Source organism: Rhinopithecus roxellana, chromosome 6 (assembly GCF_007565055.1).
Source record: "Rhinopithecus roxellana isolate Shanxi Qingling chromosome 6, ASM756505v1, whole genome shotgun sequence".
NCBI classification, from domain to species: Eukaryota; Metazoa; Chordata; class Mammalia; order Primates; family Cercopithecidae; genus Rhinopithecus; species Rhinopithecus roxellana.
Window position 1 is genome coordinate 50,943,374 of NC_044554.1, and position 24,047 is coordinate 50,967,420.

Consider the following 24,047-nt stretch of genomic DNA (forward strand, 5'->3'; position numbering starts at 1 on the left):
ATAGGAAATTCATGGTCCTTACAGATCTAAGGTCACATCCTGGCTCTACCATCTACTTTATGACATTTACCTCTCTCCAGGCCTTAGTTCCCTCATCTGTAACATGAGGGATTTGGATAAAAAGCTGTTTCAGCCAGGCACAGTGGCTCATGCCTGTAACCCCAGCACAGTGGGAGGTGGAGGGAGGTGAATTGCTTGAGGTCAGACATTTGAGACCAGAAACATGGCAAAATCCTGTCTCTACAAAAAAATACAAAAATTAGCCAGGTGTGTAGGCGCACACCTATAGTCCTGGCTACTTGGGAGGCTGAGGTGGGAAGATGGCTTGAGCCAGGGAGGTGGAGGTTACAGATTGTACCCCCTGCACTCCAGCCTAGGTGACATGGGAGATCCTGTCTTGAAAAGAAAAAAAAAATGTTTTAATTGTTTCAATGGCTTCTATCCATACAGAATCGTAAGTTAAAACTCCATATTGAGAACCAGAATCTGCAACATGGGCCTTACCTTGACCTGCAGCATGGTTGCTGTGTGATAGATCACATTGAGGCGGAGGAGGCTGATCTGTGCAGAGACAGAATCAGAGGCAGCAGCAGCAGCAGCTGACTCAGAGGCCATCAGGAGGGAAAGGTTTGCAGTAATGCTAGTGCTCAGGTACTGAATGTCACTAGCAGCATAATTAGGGATGGTGTCATAGTAACAGGTGGGCACTCCAGGAGTAGATGTATCCTGGAACAACAGGACAAAGTCTTGCTCAGCCTCTGATACAACACTGAGGCTGTCATTCCTGAAGAAGTTGGTTAACACAGACTAAGTCTCTGATACCGTGTCCACGGTTATGGATTGAATTGTGTCCCCCAAAATAGATGTTAAGTCCTAACCCCTGATACCTGTAAATGTGATTATTTGGAATTAGGGTTTCTGCCATGAACAAATTAAGATGAGGTCATTGGGACAGGCCCTGATCTGGTATTACTGGCATCTTTATTAATAACAAAAATTTGGACACAGAAATAGACATGTACACATGTGACTATGAAGACAGAGAATGGGGTGATGCATCTACAAGCGAAGAAATACCCCCAAAGTCCTCAGAAGGGACCAGCTCCACTGACACCATGATCCTACTTCTAGACTCCAGAATTCTGAGGGAATAGATTCCTGTCTTTCTATGCCACTCAGTTTGTGGTACTCTGTTATGGTAGCCCTAGCAAATGCACACACCCATTTTTTAAACACACACATTGACCTATAATGAGTGAACAGTGACAGAGCGGCAGAAAGTTTGATCTAGAGACAAAAACCTCCAGGCAGGGTTCTACTCCCCGGGTCCTTATTGCCTCCCATGTAATCTAGAGGAAATCACTTGTTCTTTCTAGTTTCCATTTTCTCTATTGTTCATTTAGAGAGGAACAGCCTGACCTTATGCTTCCTGATTGTGTTCTGCAATAGACAAAACAAGATTGGTTAAAATATGCAATGTAAAATGCATACCCAATGTATATTATTATGTTTAAAATTGGGTTTTTAATGATATGGTTGGAGTGGCAATGAAAATGGCAATAAATTTCTTCTGATCTAGGATATCTGGGGAAAATACTGATGACCTATTTTGTAGAGTTGGCAAAAGGCATGTTGCACAGTGTCCTGGTTTTCTTCAAGCCACAGACATTTGAAAAGTGTTTTCTAGGTACCTAATTACTTGTGGGACAGTTTTTACAACTTCCTAATCTGTTTCTGGTCATTTACCTCCCAAAGACACCCCCGCTGCCGACAACTCTCCTCAGAGGCTGTTGGATCGTCAGGGTAGCAGTTGAACTTCTCCGGGTCACTGACAGGAAGATTCCACCTAATAGAGAATTCTTGTCCCAGTACCAGTCCTTGGAGATCAGTGATGGTTACAACCTGGGGAAAGAGACGTCACAGTGACAAAGGAAGGGAGAGAAAGGCACCCAGAAAGAGTTCTTGGCTGCAAGTCTGGAAGTCAGGACAAGGAGATCTATTCCTTCTTCCAAAACCATTTTGTCATGAGATATTTGGAACTTGGCTGATTCCTGGGCTTTCTCACTTCATGGAGTCATTGTGGAAGTGTTGGATGGGAAGAGTTTTCATCATGCTCATGAGTGCAGATCACAGGCAGAACTGTCATTGTTAGGCTTACTGTCCTCTGGGTGTGATGCTTATCAATTTAATAAAAGTAGTAATAACAACAACAGCTAAACTTTATGGAACATTCACACAAGCCAAGCACTGTGATAACCACTTAATAAGCATGATCTCCATGAATCCTAGAGAGCAGTTCCATGCTGTCAATGTTATGACTATCTCCATTTTACAGAACAGAAAACTAAGATACAGAGACACCTAATACCCTAAGAGCTGAGATTGGAGCCCCATTCTGCCTAACTCTAAAAATCAAACTCTTACCTTATGCTATATGTCTTGTCAACATGGAAAGGGGCTGATCTAAGAAATAATGAATTTCCCAGACCTTGAAATATTCAACTAACAATGTAAGGGAATCATTCAATAAGAGCAAAACTGGATTTCTCCTTGTGTTACTCCACTCACATTTTATTAATGGCATGCAAATAGCCTAAAACAGTAAGGACAAATATCAACTGTTTCTCAAAGAGATTCTCCCTGCAATGAGAGGATAAATGTGTAAATACCATTACACAATCTATTCACTATGTCACAGCTGGGATCAGAGTGTCTCATTTTTAGTGTGCCCAGAGAAGAACTTCCTTCTCTCAGGGTTCCAACTCCCACTATCTTCTACAAAGCCCTGATACAAACAAAGCAGAGAGGTCCTTCTTTAGCATGCACATGTTTCTCCTGCATCCTCCCTGTGATATGTTGGACCTCCCAGCAAGTCAGTTGTGTCTGATTGCCCACAGTTAAAAGCAAAGTAGGGCCGGCTGTCAGAGCCAGGGGTTCTGGAGAGGACCCTGCAGAATGGAAGGATCTCTTACCTTTGTGGAAGCATTGTAGACAACGCTTGGACTGGAGGTGGCGACATTATTCAGTAAGATAGTAAAATTAGCTGGCTGTTTGTCCATTCCCAAGATTGTGATTTCTGTAAACATGAGGTTGTCAGTGTCCGTATAATTATTATTTATAATCTTTGCTTGTAGATGGTTCTGGGAGGGGGAAAAAAAGTCAGATTAGAAACCAGGTACTTCAGACTCTTATTATCCCTAAATACCAGTCAATGTCTCATTTTCTGAGATCCAAGCTGTTTCCTTTTCTCTGCAGTTTCAAATGTTGCTAGGTCATCATCTCTAGGGAACTCGTTCACTCAGACTCTTATCAATCTTAAATTTTTAAGTAATATTTCATCTTCCTTTTGGTTTGCTGGTTCTCTACTGATTCTATTACTCAGAAAATTTGTCCCTGACACTGTAGAATTTTCAAGCAGACAAGATAGGTACTCACACAGTAAACAAAAAGATACGAGACTCGTTGGCACACAAAGATAAAGACATACACATATACACCAAAAGGGTCCAAGTAAGTTTTTCCTTTTATTTTACTAATAACGATGATAACAGCTAAGAGTATTTGAGTGTGTATTATGTGCCAGGCCCTATGCTAAGCATTTTACATGTACTATTTCATTCCGTTTTCACAGCAGACTATGAGGTTGGAGCTATAATTACCCTGATTTTTCAGATGAGGAAACTGAAGCACAGAAAATTAAATAACTTATTTAGGGAACAAAGGTGACACAGTTGAGCTATGACAAAGAAGAAGGTAGAAATTAAGACCGAAGAAAAAAGTGGCAGTTTGATAATTTAAAAAAATTAGAAGTCCCATACATATATGCCCAAATGATTTTTTACAAAGACAGATTTTTCAACAAAGATGTTGGGGCAACTGGACATACACAGGCAAAAGGTCGAACTCCAACCTAAATCTTACATGTAATGTAAAAATTAACTGAAAATAGATCACAGACTTAAAAGTAAAAGGTAAGACTATATTTTTTTTAAATGGGAGATAATATTCAGAATCTAAGACTTGGCAAAGAGATCTTAAACTTGACATCAAAAAGCATAATCTATAAGGAAAAGAATGATAAATTAGATTCATCAAAATTAAAAATGTAAATATATAGATGGTAAATAGACATATGAAAAGATGTTCAACATCATTAGCCATCAGAGAAATACAAATTGAAAACACAATGAGCTATAACTACATATCAATCAGAAAAGCCTTAAAAAAAATAGTGACAACATCAGATGTTGACCATGATGCAAATAAATTATATTACTCAAATGTTGCTGGTGGAAGTGTAAAATGGTACAGGCATTTTGGAAAACAGTTTGGAAGATTATTATAAAACTAAACATGCACTACCATAAGACCCAGCAACTGCACTCTTAGGCACTTATTACAGAGAAATAAAAACTTATGGCCAGGCACAGTGGCTCACGCCTGTAATCCCAGCACTTTGGGAAGCCGAGGCAGGTGGATCATGAGGTCAAGAGTTTGAGACCAGCCTGACCAACATGGTGAAACCTCGTCTCTACCAAAAACAGAAAAATTAGCCAGGCGTGGTGGCGTGTGCCTGTAATCCCAGCTACTCAGGAGGCTGAGGTAGGAGACTCTCTTGAACCCAGGAGGCAGAGGTTGCACTGGGCTGAGATCGTGCCATTGCACTCCAGCCTGGGTGACACAGTGAGACTCCATCTCAAAGCAAAACAAAACAAAACAAAACAAAAACTTATGTTCACACCAAAACCTATACATGAGTGTTAGTAGCAATTTTAATTTACTTGTAGCAGTTCACAACTGGAGCCAACTCAGACACTCTTTAGCAAGTGAATGATTTTTAAAAGGTGGTACATCCATAACTTGGAACACTACTCAGCAATAAAATGGAACAAGCCGTCGTCACACACAACTTGGATGGGTTTTGAGGGAACTATGCTGAATGAAAAAACCAATCCCAAAGGTTGCAAACTGTTTAATTCTCTTTACAGAACACTCTCGAAAGGATAAAATTATAGAAATGGCGAACAGATGATTGGTTGCCAAGAGCTGAGGAGGGATAGGGAGAGGAAGCAAGTGGACATGCTATTAAAGGGCAGCAGGAGAGATCTTTGTGCTAATGAAATGTTCTGTATCTCAACAGCATCAATGCTGGCATTCTGGTTGTGAAATTGTGCTATAGGTTTATAAGATGCTACCATGGGAGAAACTGGGCAAAGGGGTATATGGGAACTCTGTGCTAGTTCTTACAATTGCATGGGGATCTTTAATTATTTCAAAATAAAAAAGTCACTTTAAGATATATATTATATCTTATATATATAATATTATATATATTCTATATCTCAAAGTAGATCCATTTTTATAGATATAGATGTAGATACATATATATATATATATTTAAAAGAAAGGAGAAATAAGAGAGAGAGAGAGACTGCCTCAAAAGAAAGTTCTGCCTGTACATGAACAGGCTTCTAAGAAAACCACGTCAGAATTCCCTCATTTTCTGCTAGACTTGCTGCTTTTTATTCCTCAGAGGCAAATGATGTTCTGTATCTTCCAGGCTTTGAAAGTCACTGCTTGATACCTGTGCCAAAGGCCGAGTTTTACCCGCTACAAAGGAGAGCTGTTATGGAAGAACCTTAAAAAGGTGCTACACCACTCACTAACCCACCCACACCTCATATACACTTGTAAACGTCAAAAAAGGCACATCCTGGAAGCCAGCACCCATCACATAAAACTCAAAGGCAATCATTTTTTTTTTTTCCGGGAAAAAACAGTTCTGCACAGAACTCATACCGCTTTTGTAGCAGCTTATAAGCCTGACACACATTAAACACTTTCATGTTCATTTGATTCCTTTTTGGAATCGTGACAGTAAAACCCTGTCTCTGTTGCACATAACCATGTGTCTATATTAAACTACAAATTCAAAGAGCCATCACAGTAAAGAACATACGCTGTGTGTTCCTTGAAAAAAGTACTTACAGAGGTAACAGAGAAATCATATAGAATATACTTCTTTTCAGTTACAGCATCTAAAAAAGAAAGAGGAGCACCCGTTACTATGAGAAGCCATGCAGCTGGGGAGTCCTGCTCTTCTCTTCATTTCATCTGGAATTCCTTTACCAACCATCTAGTTCTGCTCATCTGAGTTCTGTGCATTTTTTCTTTTTCAAACTTCTGCAAATATTTCCTGGACCATTTTCTCTAAATTCACATGTCAGTCTGTGGCACCATTTCACTGGCATGTAAAACATTTTGATTTGCATTATAGTTATCTACAAATGCATTGTATCTAACCTGCTGGATCATGAGTTCCTCAAGGTCAACACAATACATACTAATTCCATGTAGGACAGGATTTTTATATAATCACATAAGCTCATGTGAGGTGTTTACATGGAAACCTTGCAGTGAAAAGACACACTATACAAATCGGATATTTCTTCCACAAACCAAAGCAGTATTTGCCAAAGCTATTAAAAAAGTGTATTATCTGTTATTAATAATAATGTCCAAGAAAGATAATAATTAAGCTAAATGCAATAATGTCAGTTGCTTTGGTAGAGTCAATAACATGTAATTTGTGGATTTGAAGTCTATTTTAATGCATTGTGCTTGGCTAATGGAATTTTCAGAATGGATTTTAACCCATTGATTCTAAGCTACAGATGTAAACGACAGTGCTAGTAGGACTAGTGCCATATTGGGCAGCCTGTGATGTCTAATTTTCAGGGAGAACCACAGTGATCCACAGGAGTGGTGTCTTGAGAAAGTCTACCTTTAGATACACCGTCATCCCAGTACAGCTCCCCCTTTGCTTCTCTCTTATAGTCCAAGGCAATGATGAGTCCCAGGGAATTCCTCCGGCTGTAAAAGAGTAGTTCCCAGTTTCAGCAAATGTAGACAAGTTGGAACTATGTGAAACCAGCCGCCTTCATGCCCCAGAGACAGATAATCCAAGAGTCTATACCAGAAACTAAGTAGATGTTGATATTGGGTGGACACATAGGAGCTGGGTGTGGGCAGGCAGCAGGGATTGATAGTGAGTGGACATAAAGCGAAGGGTGGATAGAGGCAGTTCTTACTGAAAACTGTTTGGGCTGCAATACATAATATCAACAATTAGCCTTGTTAGGTGCTTAGCATGTGCCAGGCACTCTTCTAAGTGTCCCACACACATTATTATTTATATTAATTCATTTAACCCTCATAATAACTCTACAAAGTTAAACTATCATCATCTACAGTTTACCAATAATAAAAAGAAGCACAGAGAAGTAAGTTGCCCAAGGTAAACACAGCCAGTATGTAGCCCAAACCAAGGCTTGAACCCAGGTTCTGTAGAATCTGAGCTCTTGACCCCCAAACAATGTTGACTTCCACGTGATAACTTTTATCTCCTATTTAGCTCAAATTCTCTGACACAGTAGGGAATATACCTAAGGACAGTTTCTGGCCATAGGGAAATCCTCCTCAGTGATTATTTTGACTAGTTCTATAACCTGATTCAATCCCAAAGTGAAGGACTCTGCAGATGTCCTTAGTAGACTACCATCTACTAAATAAGGACTAAGATGCCAATTTTGGATCAGCTTTGAAAGGAGTGGGGGATGATTACTGATGGGTGACTTACCCCTTGGCTCATCCACAAAAATCCCTATTTGTCTTTCTCATAATGCCCTGCTCCATTAGAGCACCAGAATAGTCATACCTTAGAAGAGTGAGGAGCTTACCTGGCTTCTGTGGTTGTGTTCGGCTTTTGAGTGGGAAATACGTAGCCCCCTCGCAGATGAAGTCCTATCTTATCACCTGGGAGAAGCATATTCACCAACTGCTTCCTCCATGGGATAGCCACTCCCTAATCAGCAACAAAAACAATAGATCAGGTAATAAGTTGTTTCAGCTAGGAGGGGCCTTAGATATCATGTCGTTCAGTTGACATATCTTAAAGAAGAGACAAACAGAGACCCCCAAAATGAAGTGACTTGCTGAAAGCATAGAGGGCAGAGCTGACATTCCAACCGCCTTTATTTATTTACATTACATCAAGCTGTCATTCCACACCTGGGCTTCAGTTTCTAGGCTATCACAGCCAAATGGCAAAGCCTAGTCCTGATTGCTACACAGTATCCAGGTTGATATAATGAATTTCCATAAACTTACTCCAGTTATTCAAATTATTTTGTCGTACATTTGGAAAGGCCTTCTGCTATGGTCTGAATGCCGGTGTACCTCCAAAATTTATATGTTGAAACTTAATACCCAGAGTGATAGTATTAAGGGGTGAGGCCTTTTGTGATATGATTAAGTCATGAGGGAGGAGCAAGGAGGTGCCATCAATGAAGCAGAGAGTGCCTTCACCAGACATGGAATCTGCCAGCACCTCGATCTTGGACTTTCCAGCCTCCAGAAAAGTGAGCAATAAATTCGTGTCATTTATAAATTACCCAGTGTAAGGTGTTTTGTTGCGCCATCCTGAACCAACTAAGATGCATTTCTCACAGAAAAAGGACCACAATCAACTAACTATAAATCTTGTACTATTATTCTATGGCAAGCTTCCAAGACTGCTGCTTTAGAATCGACCTCTGCTAGAGGCAGGTCTCTGAGCCAACTGGGGCTGCCTTACTTACTGTCTCATAGTCATACCAGGTGGCATCAGGTATGTATGCTTTCACTTCGTCCACACCCTAGGTAAACAATGAGTAGCATTAGCATACCCCACTCTACAGTTTACAAAATACCTCCAAGCATCATTGCACTTGCTTATCTGAACAATCCTGAGAGATGGTTGAGATCATCCCATTCTACAAAGGAAAACACAGACACTTAAAGGTTGAGCAATTTACCCAAAGCAGAATGTAGCTAAAAATGATTTGTTTTGCTCAACGCTGCTGCACTTTCTAAGAGAAGCAGAGAACATCCATTCACTGAGTTAGTCACATAATTTGACAGTTGGGAGGACAGTGAGCCAGCCAGGCCCCAGGGAAGTCTCCCAGCAGAGCTACTGGTTGGTTAGCAGGACCTGTCATTAGATGGTGTGGCTAAAACACCAGCTCAAAGGGCCTTTGATATGGGTACATTGGCGATATTTCATGTTTACAAGCGGATCAGCATCATCCTTCTGATCCTTGCCCCACACTTTGCCACTCACCCCTGCTTCCAATCACACTTAATAGGATACACATGGTCCTTCATAGTTGGACTTCAGAGCATCACCTTCCCTCTGCCCAGCACTCCTCTCTCCCTCCCTTCTCGTCTCCACAGGTATTCTCTCTTCGCAGCCCAGCCTAACCCAATCCAAGAGCACACTCGCTCTGGACAAAGGAAAATACAGACAGATGTTCAGCACACACACCCCAAAGTATTTAAAGCCATTGTCAATGCTGCAGCCATATGCCTAAGGACTTAGGCTTTAATTTTAAGGCAATTTTACAACATGAAAATTGTTTTGTTTGGTGGGGCAGTAGGACCAAGATTACTAGTTTTTTAAAAATTTCCAAACTTTCAAGATCTCTCTCATTTATATTCATATGTTGATATAAATGCAGTCACAGATACTCAGGAACCAACTTATCCAGCTATAGTAACCATCAGGACAAGTGCAATACCCCCTTTCATTGTTTAGATTATAAACATACTTCATATAAGACCGGCGTGATGAGGAGTCCAGGTCCCCATAAGAACTGCTCATGCACATCCCATGTGGCTGAGTCCTGGTAGAACCTAGTAAAGAGGTAGCACAGTGAAGGCAGGTGAAGTCTCCAAAACAGGACAACAGCACATTATGTAACAAGATCCTAACTAAGCTTGCTACCACAAACAAAGTCAAGTGAAACTACAAATCAGAAAGGGAGTCTTTGAGAATCAGGAAACTCACTCATGTACAAGGGGCCTTGCTACCGTCTCTCCCCGGGTGTGAGCACGGTAGAAAAGGGTATAGAGATAGGGCAGCAAGGTGTAGCGGATGTTCAGATAATGTCTGGAGGAACTCAGCAGCAGGGAATCAGCACCAAAGGCAGCAGGATCCTGGTCCTAGGAGAAAATGGGAAGGAAGGGCTGAATATTTCTTTCCATCATAGTTCAGAAGTTCTCTTACAATAAGAAGCTTTTCCAGATGAAAGTAGCCACTTCGGCCGGGCGCGGTGGCTCAAGCCTGTAATCCCAGCACTTTGGGAGGCCGAGACGGGCGGATCACGAGGTCAGGAGATCGAGACCATCCTGGCTAACATGGTGAAACCCCGTCTCTACTAAAAATACAAAAACTAGCCTGGCGAGGTGGCGGGCGCCTGTAGTCCCAGCTACTCAGGAGGCTGAGGCAGGAGAATGGCGAAAACCCGGGAGGCGGAGCTTGCAGTGAGCTGAGATCTGGCCACTGCACTCCAGTCCGGGCAACAGAGCGAGACTCCGCCTCAAAAAAAAAAAAAAAAAAAAAAAAGTAGCCACTTCCTCCAACTTGGAGAACATCCAAGCATTTCTAGAACTGAAAAGATACTGATCCTACTCCTTCATTTTATGCATGAGAAAACAATATCAAGGATTATATGACTTTCCCAATGGAGAATTGCAAGCAAGTGGCAGAGTTTAAATTTGGTGTCTATCGGCCGGGTGCGGTGGCTCACGCCTGTAATCCCGGCACTTTGGGAGTCTGAGGCAGGTAGATCACAAGGTCAGGAGATGCAGACCATCCTGGCCAACATGGTGAAACCCTGTCTCTACTAAAAATACAAAAATTAGCTGGGTGTGGTGGCACATGCCTGTAATCCCAGCTACTTGGGAGGCTGAGGCAGGAGAATCGCTTGATCCAGGGAGTAGGAGGTTGCAGTGAGCTGAGATCGCACCACTGCACACAGCCTGGCAACAGAACGAGACTGTCTAAAAAAAAAAAAAAAAGTTGATGTCTGTCTTCTGAGGGCAGTTTGCAGCATCCCCAGAGCGAAATGGAAGCCCCACAGAGGTTGCCATGGAGATAAAGTGGGACCTGCTCCCTCCAGGGTTATTCCCATTTATTTTATATGTTGAGGTTTCTCATAATATTTTATCTGATCTGGAAAATAATATAAGCTGTATAACTACTAAAAAGAAAACTCCATTGCCTTATAAGCCACATTGCCTGCCACCATGCTCTGTAATCCACCATTTCCTTTCCATGTGCTTGTATGAATTTTCATTGTAACAATTTATGTCCAGTTTTATCTGTAATGTTTCCACCATCCACATTTGTTTTATTTTCCCTGTTCCAAAGACTAGTGACTGTTATTTGTTCCTTGACATACATTGTACAAATAAATTATGAAGATTTTTTTTAGCAGATTTTATCCAAGAGTAAAAAAAATAACCCTTTAGAAGAAAAATCTAATTTTCCTTGGACCCAGGGATGGAAATTTTCCATCAATGGTCGGCATTCATTTTGTTCATTTCCCAAGTAATTTGGAAGATGCACAAGATATACACGTCATCTTTTGACTTGTCATCCTATACTGTGTTACTGAGAATGAGTTTTGGATAAAGTTACCTGAACTTTTTTTTTCTTTTGCTCCCTAAGAGGCTCATTTCTCCCCTCTAAATAGAATGATTCCATCAGATCACTTTATGCATCCAGTGTAAGGCTCATGAAAACTCTGAGGCCAAATATTAAACAGAATAACACTCCACAGCCTCCATCACCCTGGTTGTCAACTGAGAAAGTCCAGAGCTGTGCTGCCCACTATGGTGGCCACGAACCACATGAAGTTACTGAACGCTTGAACTGTGTTTATTGAGACTGAGGAAGTAAACTTTACGTTTTATTTGATGATAGTTACTTTAAATATAAATCTTAAAACTGAATCAATGTATTTTTTTTTCCCATTAAACCAACTTTATTGCTTTGGTAGAAAAGCATTTTATTTCAACTGCATACAAAAAATCTTAGCATACAAATTGAGGTATGCTACAAGTGTAAAATGCATGCCAAATTTTGAAGACCGAGTAGAATGAAAAGGATATAAAATAGCTCGTTAATAATATTTTGTGTTAAACACAGGTTGAAATGATAATGCTATGTAATACACACACACACACACATATATATATATACATATTGAGCTATATAAAGTATTTTTAAAATAATGTCCCTGTTTCTTTGTACTTTTTTTTTTTTTTGAGACAGAATTTTGCTCTTGTTGCCCAGGCTGGAGTGCAATGGCATGATCCTGGCACACCGCAACCTCTGCCTCCCGGGTTCAAGAGATACTCCTGCCTCAGCCTCCCGAGTAGCTGGAATTACAGGCATACACCGCCACACCCGGCTAATTTTGTATTTTTAGTAGAGACAGGGTTTCTCCATATTGGTCAGGCTGGTCTGAAACTCCTGACCTCAGGTGATCCTCCCACCTTGGCTTTCCAATGTGCTGAGGTTACAGGTGTGAGCCACCGCACCAGGCCTCTTTGTACTTTTTAAGTTTAAACTGACATATGTGACTGTCCTTATAATTTTATTGAATAGAGCTAGTTTAGTCAAAAGAAAACATGTGTTTAAACCTAGCTTCCTGGGTTATCTGGGTGCCCTCAACTATGTAAGTCTTCCAGGACATGGCTGCATGAAGAGCACCCACCCACCTGCTCCCAGCCACTTGCTTAGACATTTAGAAATAATTCATCTCTCTCCAGATCATAAGTGGCCAGAATAGCTCAGGGATAAAATACTTTGAAGGTTTGCCTGTTAACCCTTCCTTGGTTAAAGACAAAGTCAAGAGCTGGAGCTAAAATGATCATTAGGAAGTTATTCTAATGAACCTATTAAGAGTTAAACCACTCAATTGAAAATATTTCAACTTAAAATTACTTTACTAAAAGAAAGGACATCTCACCCTACTTGCTTCTGCCATCATCATAACCACCTCCTTAGGGGGGACTTTGAACCCACTTCTATAGTACTTGCCCATCAAAACTACTATTTTGGGTGGAAGATCCTAAAGGTGGAATGAGTCGTGAGAAATAGTTGGTAAGTCCTCCCAACTATTCATAGAAAGGTAGAATGTTTTAACAAGGTGAAAGAAATTTTGAGATCACTGGCCTAAGCCTCTTTAAATTCTTTCTCCTTGCTCCTCCATACCTATGAGGGACTTCTCTTGTAGTAATTGAAATAAAATACCAACAAATTGCAATTGCCCTATCTTATATAAGGTAGTAACAGAAGTGATGGCAGCACCATAGAAACTTTAACGAATCTTCTCACTTTGTTGGTGAGTTTCCAAGAATAAAATCATTCAGTATATACATACCCCTTCCAATGCACCCTCGCCTTGATTTGGTACCCTGCTTTTTAAGGCTATGATGCAAGACTTTTTTATCCTTCTTCTGCAGTTAGTGCCAACCTGTAGTACTATTTTCCTCAAACCCTCTTTAAGAGCCAGTAGATTAGCTAATCCAAAAACTTTCCATCACTTCTCTTGGTGACCTTACCCTGAACCCAGGCCCATTGTGATTCCTTGGTAGTGGATAAAATGCTCCAAGTTGCATCCACCTTCTGCAGAGCTCCTCCGTGACATTGTTGGTGTAACCACAGATGTTGGCACCTACCTGGAGAATTAGCACATATACAAGCACAGTGGTCAATGAGATGTGAAAGCATGTAGTGAGTATTTATATGATAAGGGAAAGGAGAACCTCTTAGTCACATCATTCCATGCTTAAGGAGATTCCAGAGTCACAGGGCACACTCCCAGCCACAGGAGAGAAACAAGATAGAATCCATCACGGACTCACTGATAGTGCAAACAATGGTCTTTGTGTTGAGGCTGCTCCTTAATATTCAGTTCCCAATTTCATACTTTCTTATTTACTAATGCTCTCTTGATGGAATTTTCCTGTGATACTAATACATTTTATTCATGCTGTCTCCTTCCTATCTTCAGATATTCCACGGATGACAACTCAGTGATAAAGTACTACCATTCTATCTTCAGAAGGCAGCTCACGTAACACACAAAAATTGATTTTTCCAATACATATCACCTTGGAACATGCTTCTTGGTTTTTCAGATAATCTCTAAGACTGCTAATTAAAAGAATGTCAACAGACGAAGGGTTAAAGTTCCCTGGTTGGAAATAAGGCTCACCATGGGGATGCCAAACAGGTTGAACTCAAGAATAGTGGGAATAGACCATCGGAGGTCATCCCATGTGGCCGCATTGTCCCCCAGCCAATGAGCAGCAAATTGGCCAGATCCAGCAAAAGTTGAACGGGATAAGATGAAGCTCCTGTTATTCATGAAGACGGTCTCCAGGGCTCTGGAAAGGAATACAGCCAGAGGAGTGTGAGGTGGGCTGTGAATGTCTAGGACTCACCTTACAACAAGAGCAGCAATGGACTTTCTAACCAAACTGAGAAAACAACATGAGGGTGTCAGAAACCAGGTGTCATAAACTTAGCAGTATTTAAGAGCTTCTTTCCCATTTTTGGGTAAGGTTTCAGATCTCATATAAGACAGTACAAACCTCTATATTCTAGCCCCCACAGCAATTTCTCTAGGCTTCCATCCCCCGATTTTGTTTTCTCTATCTCGTTGGATCTGGTTGTGGTCTGGTCCTTTTGGCTGACAGTACATTGGAACCATGATTTGGGTTATTTGTCCCATCTTCTTTCTAATGTCCTTTGGTTCCACGAATTTCTGTCATGCATAATCCTGTTCAGCACAGCACCTGCTCCGATGGGAGCTCTGCACCCTCTGCTGGACTGAGAGGAGAGTTCATGCACCAGCTGGTACACCTCTGAAACTTCAGAACTTATCCCTGGGTTCCTCTGAAACTTCAGACTTATTCTTAGCAATTCTCAATGTTAGCAAATTTTAATCTATGCAAAATAAGAGTCATTGAAATGAGTAAGTCTCAAAAGATCACATCTGATACTTTCTATAAAGTTAAAAACAACATAGAAAATATTATTTTCATTGTATTATATATAAAATATTACATATTATGTAAAATGATATAAAAATGAAAGCAGGCTGGGGCAGTGGCTCACGCCTTTGGGAGCACTTTGGGAGGCTGAGGCGGGTGGATCACGAGGTCAGAAGATCAAGACCAACCTGGCCAACATGGTGAAACCCCGTCCCTACTAAAAATACAGAAGTTAGCCGGACATGGTGGTGTATGCCTGTAGCCCCAGTGACTCATACTCAGAAGGCTGAGGCAGCGGAATCACTTGAACCCAAGAGGCAGAGGTTGCAGTGAGCCGAGATCTTTCCACTGCACTCCAGCCTGGGCGACAGAGCACGGCTCCATCTCAGAAAACAAAAAAAAAAAAAAGAAAGAAAGAAATGAAAGCAAAGAAATTAAAAGCACAGCATTCAGAATGGTAATTACTTCAGGGGCACGGATGAACATACAGTGGGGTAACCTATGGTTGGATGTAGGCTGTTTGCCTAGCTTTTATTCTGGACACCTTTTGAATAGGCATTTTATTGAAATGACTTTCCTCTTTTGTTTTTTCCCCCTGTGGTAAAAAGCCCACATCTTCCATTAGAGTTATACAATTGAACAATAATACAATTAGAGGACAGTAAGACCTGAGCCACAATTGCTGCTAGTTCTTCACAGGCAAGCTCTTCTTTCCTGCTTTCTAATGCATGGTCTGAGACAAGTGTATCTTTTCCTAAAACCTCTCTCTGCAAATCTTTATCACCAGGTACCAGGCAATTCCTCAAGACACGATCACAGTCACCAAGGCCTCCTCACTTCCTTTTCCTGGGATGTTTGGAGAGTCTATAAATACTGAATGGCTTATAATGGCAAAAGGGAGAAAATTTTGAAATGGAAAACTGCTTTAAGAAAGTAAAGTGCTTCATTCTGACAATTTACTGTCAAAAATAGGAGTAGGTTGGAGGAGAGGACTCAATCAACTCCTATCCCCACTTCTACTTTAATGTAGACTGACTGACATTTTGCTTTTATTACTACTGCCTGCAGGTTTATTATACTCTGCAATCATCAATCACGAAAGAAACACATTCAGCTTACAGAGAGTGAAACCGAAACAGGGTTGAAGATATCTGTGGTTACAGTTTATTTAGAAGCAGGCTATTACTGTGGTAAAACAGATTAGATAACTGCCGGGGTTTTTTTGTTTTGTTTTGTTTTGTTTTGTTTTACATCTGAAAGGAACAGTCTTACTCAGGGACTTTGTCTTTTGTATTGTATCTTTTAGTTTTCTTTTTTCTATCCCCCAAGTCTGGCCAATTTATTAATCAGGTTGTGATCACTGAAAGAATCTAGTCTCCTTTGGCTTTCAGCCTAGAGGTGGGGGTAATTTTATTCCTGCTTGACCCACTGTCCCCAAACTATACTTCCATTTAAGGTTGAGCCAATTATTTATCAGACCAATGACTTTAGTTCTTCTGATATCCAGATCCCATTGAATGAAAATCTTATCCATTTTTTGACCCACTTCTGCCTCATGCCCAAAGACCAAGTTCCACTTATCTCCACTGTTCTCTGGGAGCGTAGGCCATTATGCCTGGCCAGAGAAATTAGAAAGACACTTACTATTTGTTCAATCACAATTACCTTTTAACTATTAACCATAACTATTAGAATATATTAACCAACCCATTCTTGATTTTATAGCACTTTTACCACATGGAGTCACTGGCAACAAAGCAATTTGAAACTTTCTTCCCCTCCTCCAACCCTTTCTTACACTTTCTTTCTTACCCTGACTATTCACCCTGTTTGCCACTTCTCATTCTTACATAGAAGCATCTAAGAATAAAAATATATCAGAACAGAAGACTATGGGAATACCAACCCAACTCTCTCATTTCAGAGATGAGGAAACTGAGTCTTATTTATCCAGTTTATTTCTCAGGAAAAATAGAATAAGAGAGAAAAGACAAAGAAAAAGAAGACGATGAATCAGAAATATATGTCTTTCTTCCTAGAGCTTTTTTTTTTTTTAACCAAAATATAAACTTTCACATTTTCTGGACAAGAACTCTCATCTGGACAATCTAACATAATGCAAAGTCATGAGGACAAAATAGTGCTGAAAAATAACACCGAGCCAGTCTCTGCCTCGAAGTCATCAGGGGCTGGGTCCTGCCCTTCTGTTTCTCAGGCCAGCCGTTTATCCAACGAAGTGTCTTCAGTATACACATTATTGATAAGGCTAATGATATGGGGTGACTTTGCCTTCAAAAAACTTACAGTCCAGCAGAGAGAAAATGAGCATCTAAAAACTGATACCATGTTTTTTGCGTACTAAGCATATTGGAATATGAACAAATGTGGAACAGAAAATGGGAAATAATCTTTTCCTAGAACTGTCAGGAAAGTTTCCAGAATTGAGATCTGAGGTGAGGTTTTATAGATAAGTATATTTTGCAAAATGGACAGGGTCAGGAAGGCCATCTCGTGCAGGGCAAATAGCACATGAAAGGCATGGAAGAATGTACAGCCCTTGGATGTGGGAACAACAAGAAGCTACAAAGGTGACAGAAAAATTGTAAGAAAGGGTTAGATTATAAAGTACCTTACAGGTTATGCTAAGAATTTTACTGTATAAAAAATAGCAAGGCACAAATAATTTTACGCTGGGGAGAGAAATGAGCAAACTGTGCTTTAGAAAGGTCACTTTGTCAGGAATGTACAGTAGTGCTTTCTAAATTTTAACATATATTCAATACACCCAGGGATCTTGATAAAATGCAGGTTTTGGTTCCTAAGTTCAGGGTTGAGGTCCAAGATGCTAATGTTTTCTGGTGATGCTGATGCAGCTGTTCCTTGGACTATGCTTCAAGTAGAAAGGGTAGAGGACAGGTTATTGGGAGATAAGCGTAAAGTCAGGGAGATTAGTTCTGGGCCTAGTGTAATGATTTGTGTGAGGGATGATGATAACCTAATTAAGAAGTACTCGTGGGGATAAAGGGAGGTGGTTACAGAAATGTTTCAAAAGCAACATCACAAGGATCGAGGACTGATTGCATGTGAGGGTACAAAAGGCATAAGGGATGGTGTCATGCTTCTCACTTGGGAGTCTGGGATATAGGGATGTTGTTGCTACCAACCAAGATACAGAATTTAAGAGTTTCAGCCAGGCGCAGTGGCTCATGCCTATAATCTCAGCACTTTGGGAGGCCGAGGCAGGCGGATCACCTGAGGTCAGGAGTTTGAGACTAGCCTGACCAACATGGAGAAATCTTGTCTCTACTAAAAACTATAAAATTAGCTAGGCGTGGTGGCGCATGCCTGTAATCCAGCTACTGGAGAGACTGAGGCAGGAAAATCGCTTGAACCCGGGAGGCGGAGGTTTTGGTGAGCTGAGATCACGCCACTGCACTTCAGCCTGAGCAACAAAAGTGAAACTCTGTCTCTAAAAAAAAAAGAATTTAACAGTTTCGAAAATGATCAGCTACAGTGGGAAGATTAGGTGAAAACAGGTAACAGAGCAAGGTGAATGGTGTTTGAGGTTCTACAAAACATCCAAGTAGACAACATCAGAAGATGGTTTTGGATATTTGTGTCTAAAAACTGGGGAAAGACCTCAGGAAGAATTATAGATTTTAAAATCATTAGAATTAATTACAGTGAAAACCATGAAAAGAAATACATTACCTATGTGTTGGCATAAACTGTAAAGAGAAGAGGCCAGAGGATGGACTCCTAAGAATCATCAACGGTGAAAGAGCTGATGGAAAAGATCCAGGCACACAGATGAGAGGGAACAGCTGGAAAGAGCAGAGGCACTAGGAAGAGCAGTATCTTTTTTTTTTTTTTTTTTTTGAGACGGAGTTTCACTCTTGTTGCCCAGGCTGGAGTGCAATGGTGTGATCTCGGCTCACTGCAACCTCTGCTTCCCAGGTTCATATGATCCTCCTGCCTCAGCCTCCAAAATAGCTGGGATTACAGGCACCCAACACCACACCCGACTAATTTTTGCATTTTTAGTAGAGACAAGGTTTCACTATGTTGGCCAGGCTGGTCTCAAACTCCTAATCTCAGGTGATCTGCCCACCACAGCCTCCCAAAGTGTTGGGATTACAGACGTGAGCCACCACACCCAGCCAGCAGCGCAGTATCTTAAGGACTGAAGGAGCTGAGTTTAAAGGAGTGGTTATGGCCTTGAGTACCACAGAGAAAGAGAAGTCAAGTAAGAAAAGGACTGAAACAGGTCCCATAAGCCCATCAAAGTCTCCCTGTCTTCTAGAGCACAATAGTGCTCTAGAAACACCAAAACAGGAGGAGAGAAGCCGAGAAAGACAAAGATGCTCTTTCCTAAGCCACTGGAGGATCCACAGCAGCTCTTCTAACACTTTAGTTTCCCCATCTGTGCTGCAAATTCAAATTAAAATCTTAAGCCTGGCCCCAAATTTTCTTGCTGTCTTAGGTATAATGATTGTATTGTACTGTCTTCCACAGAAGAAACTGCACAGTGAGAAGAGGAGCTATTTCTCAGTTTACAAAGTCACAAGTAAACAATCTACATGACAAGATATAAAGGATGTAATGGTTTGAAGAACACATCTGTCTCCTTGGTAGACTTTCATAATGGGTGGTGGTGGCAACAGCAGTAATGGTGATGGTGATAGTCATGGTGGTGATGGGGATAGTGATGATGGTGATGGTAGTGTAGGGATGGTGGTGGTGGTGATGGCACTGATAGTGGTGCTGGTTATGATGGTGATGGTGAATGGTGGTCATGGTGGGTGGTGGTGATGGTGGTAGTGATTGTGGTGGTAGTGGGGGATGGTGGTGATAACTGTGGTGGTGGTGGTGATAGTAGTGGTAGTGATGGTGGTGGTGATGGTAATGGTAGTGGTTATGATAATGGTGATGGTGTTAGGTAATGATGGCAGTGGTGATGGTGATAGTGTGTGCACGTGTGTATGTGTGTCTTGGGGTAGAAGGGAGGATTACGAGGTAGACAAGCAGGACATTGGGAAGGAAATAGAAGGTTATTGTGTAGCATTTCCAGATAAATAAAGGAAATACAGGTAAATTCAAATTCCAAGTAAACAGTGAATAATTGTTAGTATGAGAATGTCCCACATAAATTTAATTTGGTGTCCTGTATATTTATTTGCTAAAATCAAGCAATCCTAGTGCATTCAGTAAAAGGATCCAAGCAAGAGCTGACTTCTAGCTGAGGACTCTAAATGCCTTACATAGTATTGCCTGCTAGTATCCTTGAAATAAGCTCCTTAGCCATAAGCCAATCAAAAATAATCCTGTACAGAAACCAAGGAACTTGGTTCTTGAGAGGAACTCTTAAATACTCTCTAAGAACAGAGTTTTTCTGTTTCTATAAATGCAAAAATTATTTGAACAATATGTTACTTATAGAACAGAAGAAAAACCCTCCACCTCCACCTCCCACCTCCACATATCTAGAATTAGGGTGAAAATCAAGTCCTTACAAGTTTGTGGTTCTTGCCATGGAGTGGCCATACAAGCTGTGGATGTCATAGTGAAGGCCTCCATAAAACTCCATGTCCATGCAGAGAGTTCTTGCAAAAAGTAAGTGATCCAGAACTCCTGGAGGAAAATACTCGTTAGTGAGGCACTTCCTCATTAACCATCTTTAACAAAATAGCAGCCCAAGTATTTTCTTCCTGATTACAGTTCGTTCCCCACCAATCTCCACCTGACCAAATCCATTCCAGATTTTATATTCTATCCTAAATGCTATGTCCTGCCTGGGGCTCACATTGAGCCCTCCAAGGAGATGAATTATTAAAATTAATCTGCATTCCCTCGAGCTCACAAAGAATCCTGGTGAGGGGAGGCAACTGAGAAACGTGCTCAGAGTAAAAACAGTGGATGTGAGCCTAAGTATAAAGCATATAATGTTTATCTACACATATTTAATCAAGAGAAATTGAGTGTACAATGTATAGGTATGAAGGCAGAGAAATGGAACTTTTTCTTTTTTATAATACAGTCACACTTAGAAGAAAAATAGGGGCCGGGCATGGTGGTTCACGCCTGTAATCCCAGCACTTTGGGAGGCCGAGGTGGGTGGATCACCTGAGGTCAAGAGCTCGAGACCAGCGTGACCAATATGGTGAATCCCTGTCTCTACTAAAATTACAAAAATTAGCCGGGCATGGTGGCGGGCGCCTGTAGTCCCAGCTACTTGGGAGGCTGAGGCAGAAGAATTGCTTGAGCCCAGGAGGCGGAAGTGGCAGTGAGCCCAGATCGCACCACTGCGCTCTAGACTGGGAGACAGAGTGAGACTACATCTCCAAAAAGAAAAGAAAAGAAAAATAAGATGTGACATTTGTGTAGTCTGATAGTTTGATGTGTAAGTACTCAAATCCTGCCTCTGAGAATTCTTATTGTTTGCATTTTCCCTTCCTCAAGCCTAAAATGGCCAATCTTCTCTGCCACTTCCTCTCCTTGTGAACTCTTCACTGGGGCCATATCTACCTTCCTTCACCAAGTCTTGCCCATACCTAGGACCTGAGTGTGAGGCACAATTCCAGAAAGTGGTGGGACCAGTAAAGATTGAGGTTGAGTTTTTCCTATCCAGTATAACAGAAGCAAGGTTTGGAGTTGGAAATTAGGTAGAAATGTAAGATGGGAAGAAAATTCTATTTCTTGCACAGCTTGGTGTGTGGCATGAGATTCACAACCACTTCAATGCTCTTTCTCTTGCTAATTAATGTGCACTATGCAATCCTGGAAATGGGAGGAGCTGCCTGGCTATGAGCAAAAGTTGCCGGTCATATGTGAGTAGACAAAATGCTGAGGGTAGCAAGTGGGGTCCCCACCAGAAGCAAGCAGAAAGTGATAGGATTGAGGTTTTCTGTAGGGGAAAAAAAAATCAAAAACAAAAGTTAGTTTTGGCCAAAAAGAGGATTGAGAGATTAAGAAAAAATAAAACATGATAAACTAATCCAGAGTGGAAAAAAAATGGGGGAATACAGACAGAGCAGAGAAGAACAAAGAGGAAGTCGAAAAAGCAAATAGTAGATTTTGCAAGAGGTCAAGACTTCCTCCAAAAAATTATTTACTCCTTAAGTGACCAAAAGGAGTTAAAGAAACAGCTGTACCTTGGTCTCAGGGGTATAAGTAAAGTGGGCAAATCAGAATACACTGACTGCTCAGGTGGCCAACATGCCAGCGTTCTCTTCCTGGAAATATAAGAAGATTATACCTTCCCTTGAGGTTAGGCTGAGGCTACGTGACCAGATTCCGGCAAAGAAATTTGGGCAAATTGGGTACACCTCCCTTCTAGGCCTGCCCTTAAAATCTTCTCCACCCTCTCCCTCCCTCACCCAGGAAGCCAGAAACAAAGGTCTCTGAGGAGATGGAAGAACCAGACATAGATCTGTGTCACCACTTGGATTCAAGTTACCCATCCCTCACCAGAGTATGATGTGAGCAAAAAACAGACGACTATGAGGTGAGCAAAAAGTAAACGATCATTGTGTTAATCCACTGAGATACTGGGGTTTATTTGTCGCCAGAGCATAGTCTATTCTACACTGCCACCGCCACCCACCACCTCCACACATATTCTTTCAGAATCAGAAACTGGAAAATTGACCTTGACTAGAAATGGCACCTATAAATAGGACCTTGAAGACACCACTGATGCTTTAAACTGTTGTTAATGATCAGAGAAAGAGGGAGGGAGGGAGGGAGGGAAAAAAGAAAAAGGGAAGAAGGAAGGGAGGGTAAGGAGCAAAGAAGGAAGGAAAGAATAAAGAAAACAGTTAAGAAGATTACAGGTTTGCTTCAATTTAAGGTAGTTTGTATCCTAAAGTGTCCTGAAATTCTCATAGATGTCAAAATTGACACCTGAGGGATTTGGGGGCAATGAACAGGATGAAAGCATTTTGAACTCTAGATTGGAACGGCAACCAGGGGAGGTAGGCAGGCTCAGACTTTGTCACACGCTGGCCCTGGAGTTATGACAGCAGAAAGGTCATCAGAGACCCAACACTGCTGCAGAGACTTCGGTAGAGGAGTGTTCAGATGTTTAGGAGACCCCTTGGACTGGGAAGTGAAATTGCTCCTGACCATACTGAGTGTAATTACTGAGGGTGTTTTAAACATGGCTTATTCCTACGTCACAGCAAACAGGTGAAAACTTACTAGGAAGAAAAGGAGGAAAGTTCAAGTCGTTGGATTCACACTGGTCATTAGAAGCTTGGAGTAAGCTAGAAACTTCATTCATTTCCTTCAAAGACACAAAACACACCAAGTGTCAAATGCAATGGAGCTACATTTAGCTGTTGAGAAATGCTTACTGAACTAGGAGCCAGGATATCTGGGTCCCTTATTAACTGCTTTTTGGATTTTAAGTAATCTCCCTAACTTTTCTTACCCTTTGTTTCATCTTTTATAAAATTGAGTCATTGGATTAGGTTATATATTTGTAAGGTATGTTCCACTTCTAAATGACATTGTTACCTTTTATCAATTGATTTCAATCAGCTAATTCAGAAATACTGTTTCAAAGGTTGATCCCTGCCTACAAATTGTAAAGATTTTATTGTTATTGTTAAGAACCAAAGATAAACTAACATTTCTATTGTATAACTGTCCCTATCCTTTATTCCTCTGAATGAAGAACAATAAGAGAATATAATTAAGATCAAATCTATTTTCTTACAGGAATTAAAAATAAGTATATCTAATCTTGGTAACAAACAAATTTTTTTTAATCATTCATATCTTAGTCATCAGAGTGCTGCTGAAAATGACTGCTCCAATGCCTTGCACATTGGCACTCAGAGAACATTGGTTGAAGAAATTCCTATTGTTCTCCCACAAAAATATAGACCCTCATTACATTATTATCTAATGATTAATTTAAATTTTTATGAATGAATGCTACAAATAGTAGCAATTACAATACCATTTTAATAAAACAGTATTTTAAAACTGACAACCAGTTAACGGAGAAAGCAAAAACTTTATCAAAATGAAATAACCAGTTGATGAAAGATGCAAGGTAAGAACCTAAGGCTCTTAGGAGCCTAATTCACTGGATATAGACTCAGCATTAAGTAAAATAATTTTTAATACTACTATGTAAAGCAAACTATTTT

General features: G+C 40.8%; 1 protein-coding gene across 1 annotated transcript in view; it reads right to left on the reverse strand.

Annotated features, from left to right (window-relative positions):
- MGAM2 (maltase-glucoamylase 2 (putative)) overlaps positions 1–24,047 on the reverse strand; it is a 108,333-nt gene that overhangs the window by 51,757 nt on the left and 32,529 nt on the right. Inside the window, exons 14-26 of the mRNA XM_030933398.1 lie at positions 23,089–23,173; positions 20,403–20,520; positions 14,109–14,280; positions 13,453–13,569; positions 9,887–10,041; positions 9,648–9,732; positions 8,640–8,696; positions 7,740–7,864; positions 6,785–6,873; positions 5,989–6,038; positions 2,973–3,140; positions 1,747–1,902; positions 505–726 (exon numbers count right to left, since the gene is read on the reverse strand). Coding sequence (XP_030789258.1) covers positions 505–726; positions 1,747–1,902; positions 2,973–3,140; positions 5,989–6,038; positions 6,785–6,873; positions 7,740–7,864; positions 8,640–8,696; positions 9,648–9,732; positions 9,887–10,041; positions 13,453–13,569; positions 14,109–14,280; positions 20,403–20,520; positions 23,089–23,173 — 1,599 coding nt within the window. The remainder of the gene's footprint in view (positions 1–504; positions 727–1,746; positions 1,903–2,972; positions 3,141–5,988; positions 6,039–6,784; positions 6,874–7,739; positions 7,865–8,639; positions 8,697–9,647; positions 9,733–9,886; positions 10,042–13,452; positions 13,570–14,108; positions 14,281–20,402; positions 20,521–23,088; positions 23,174–24,047) is intronic.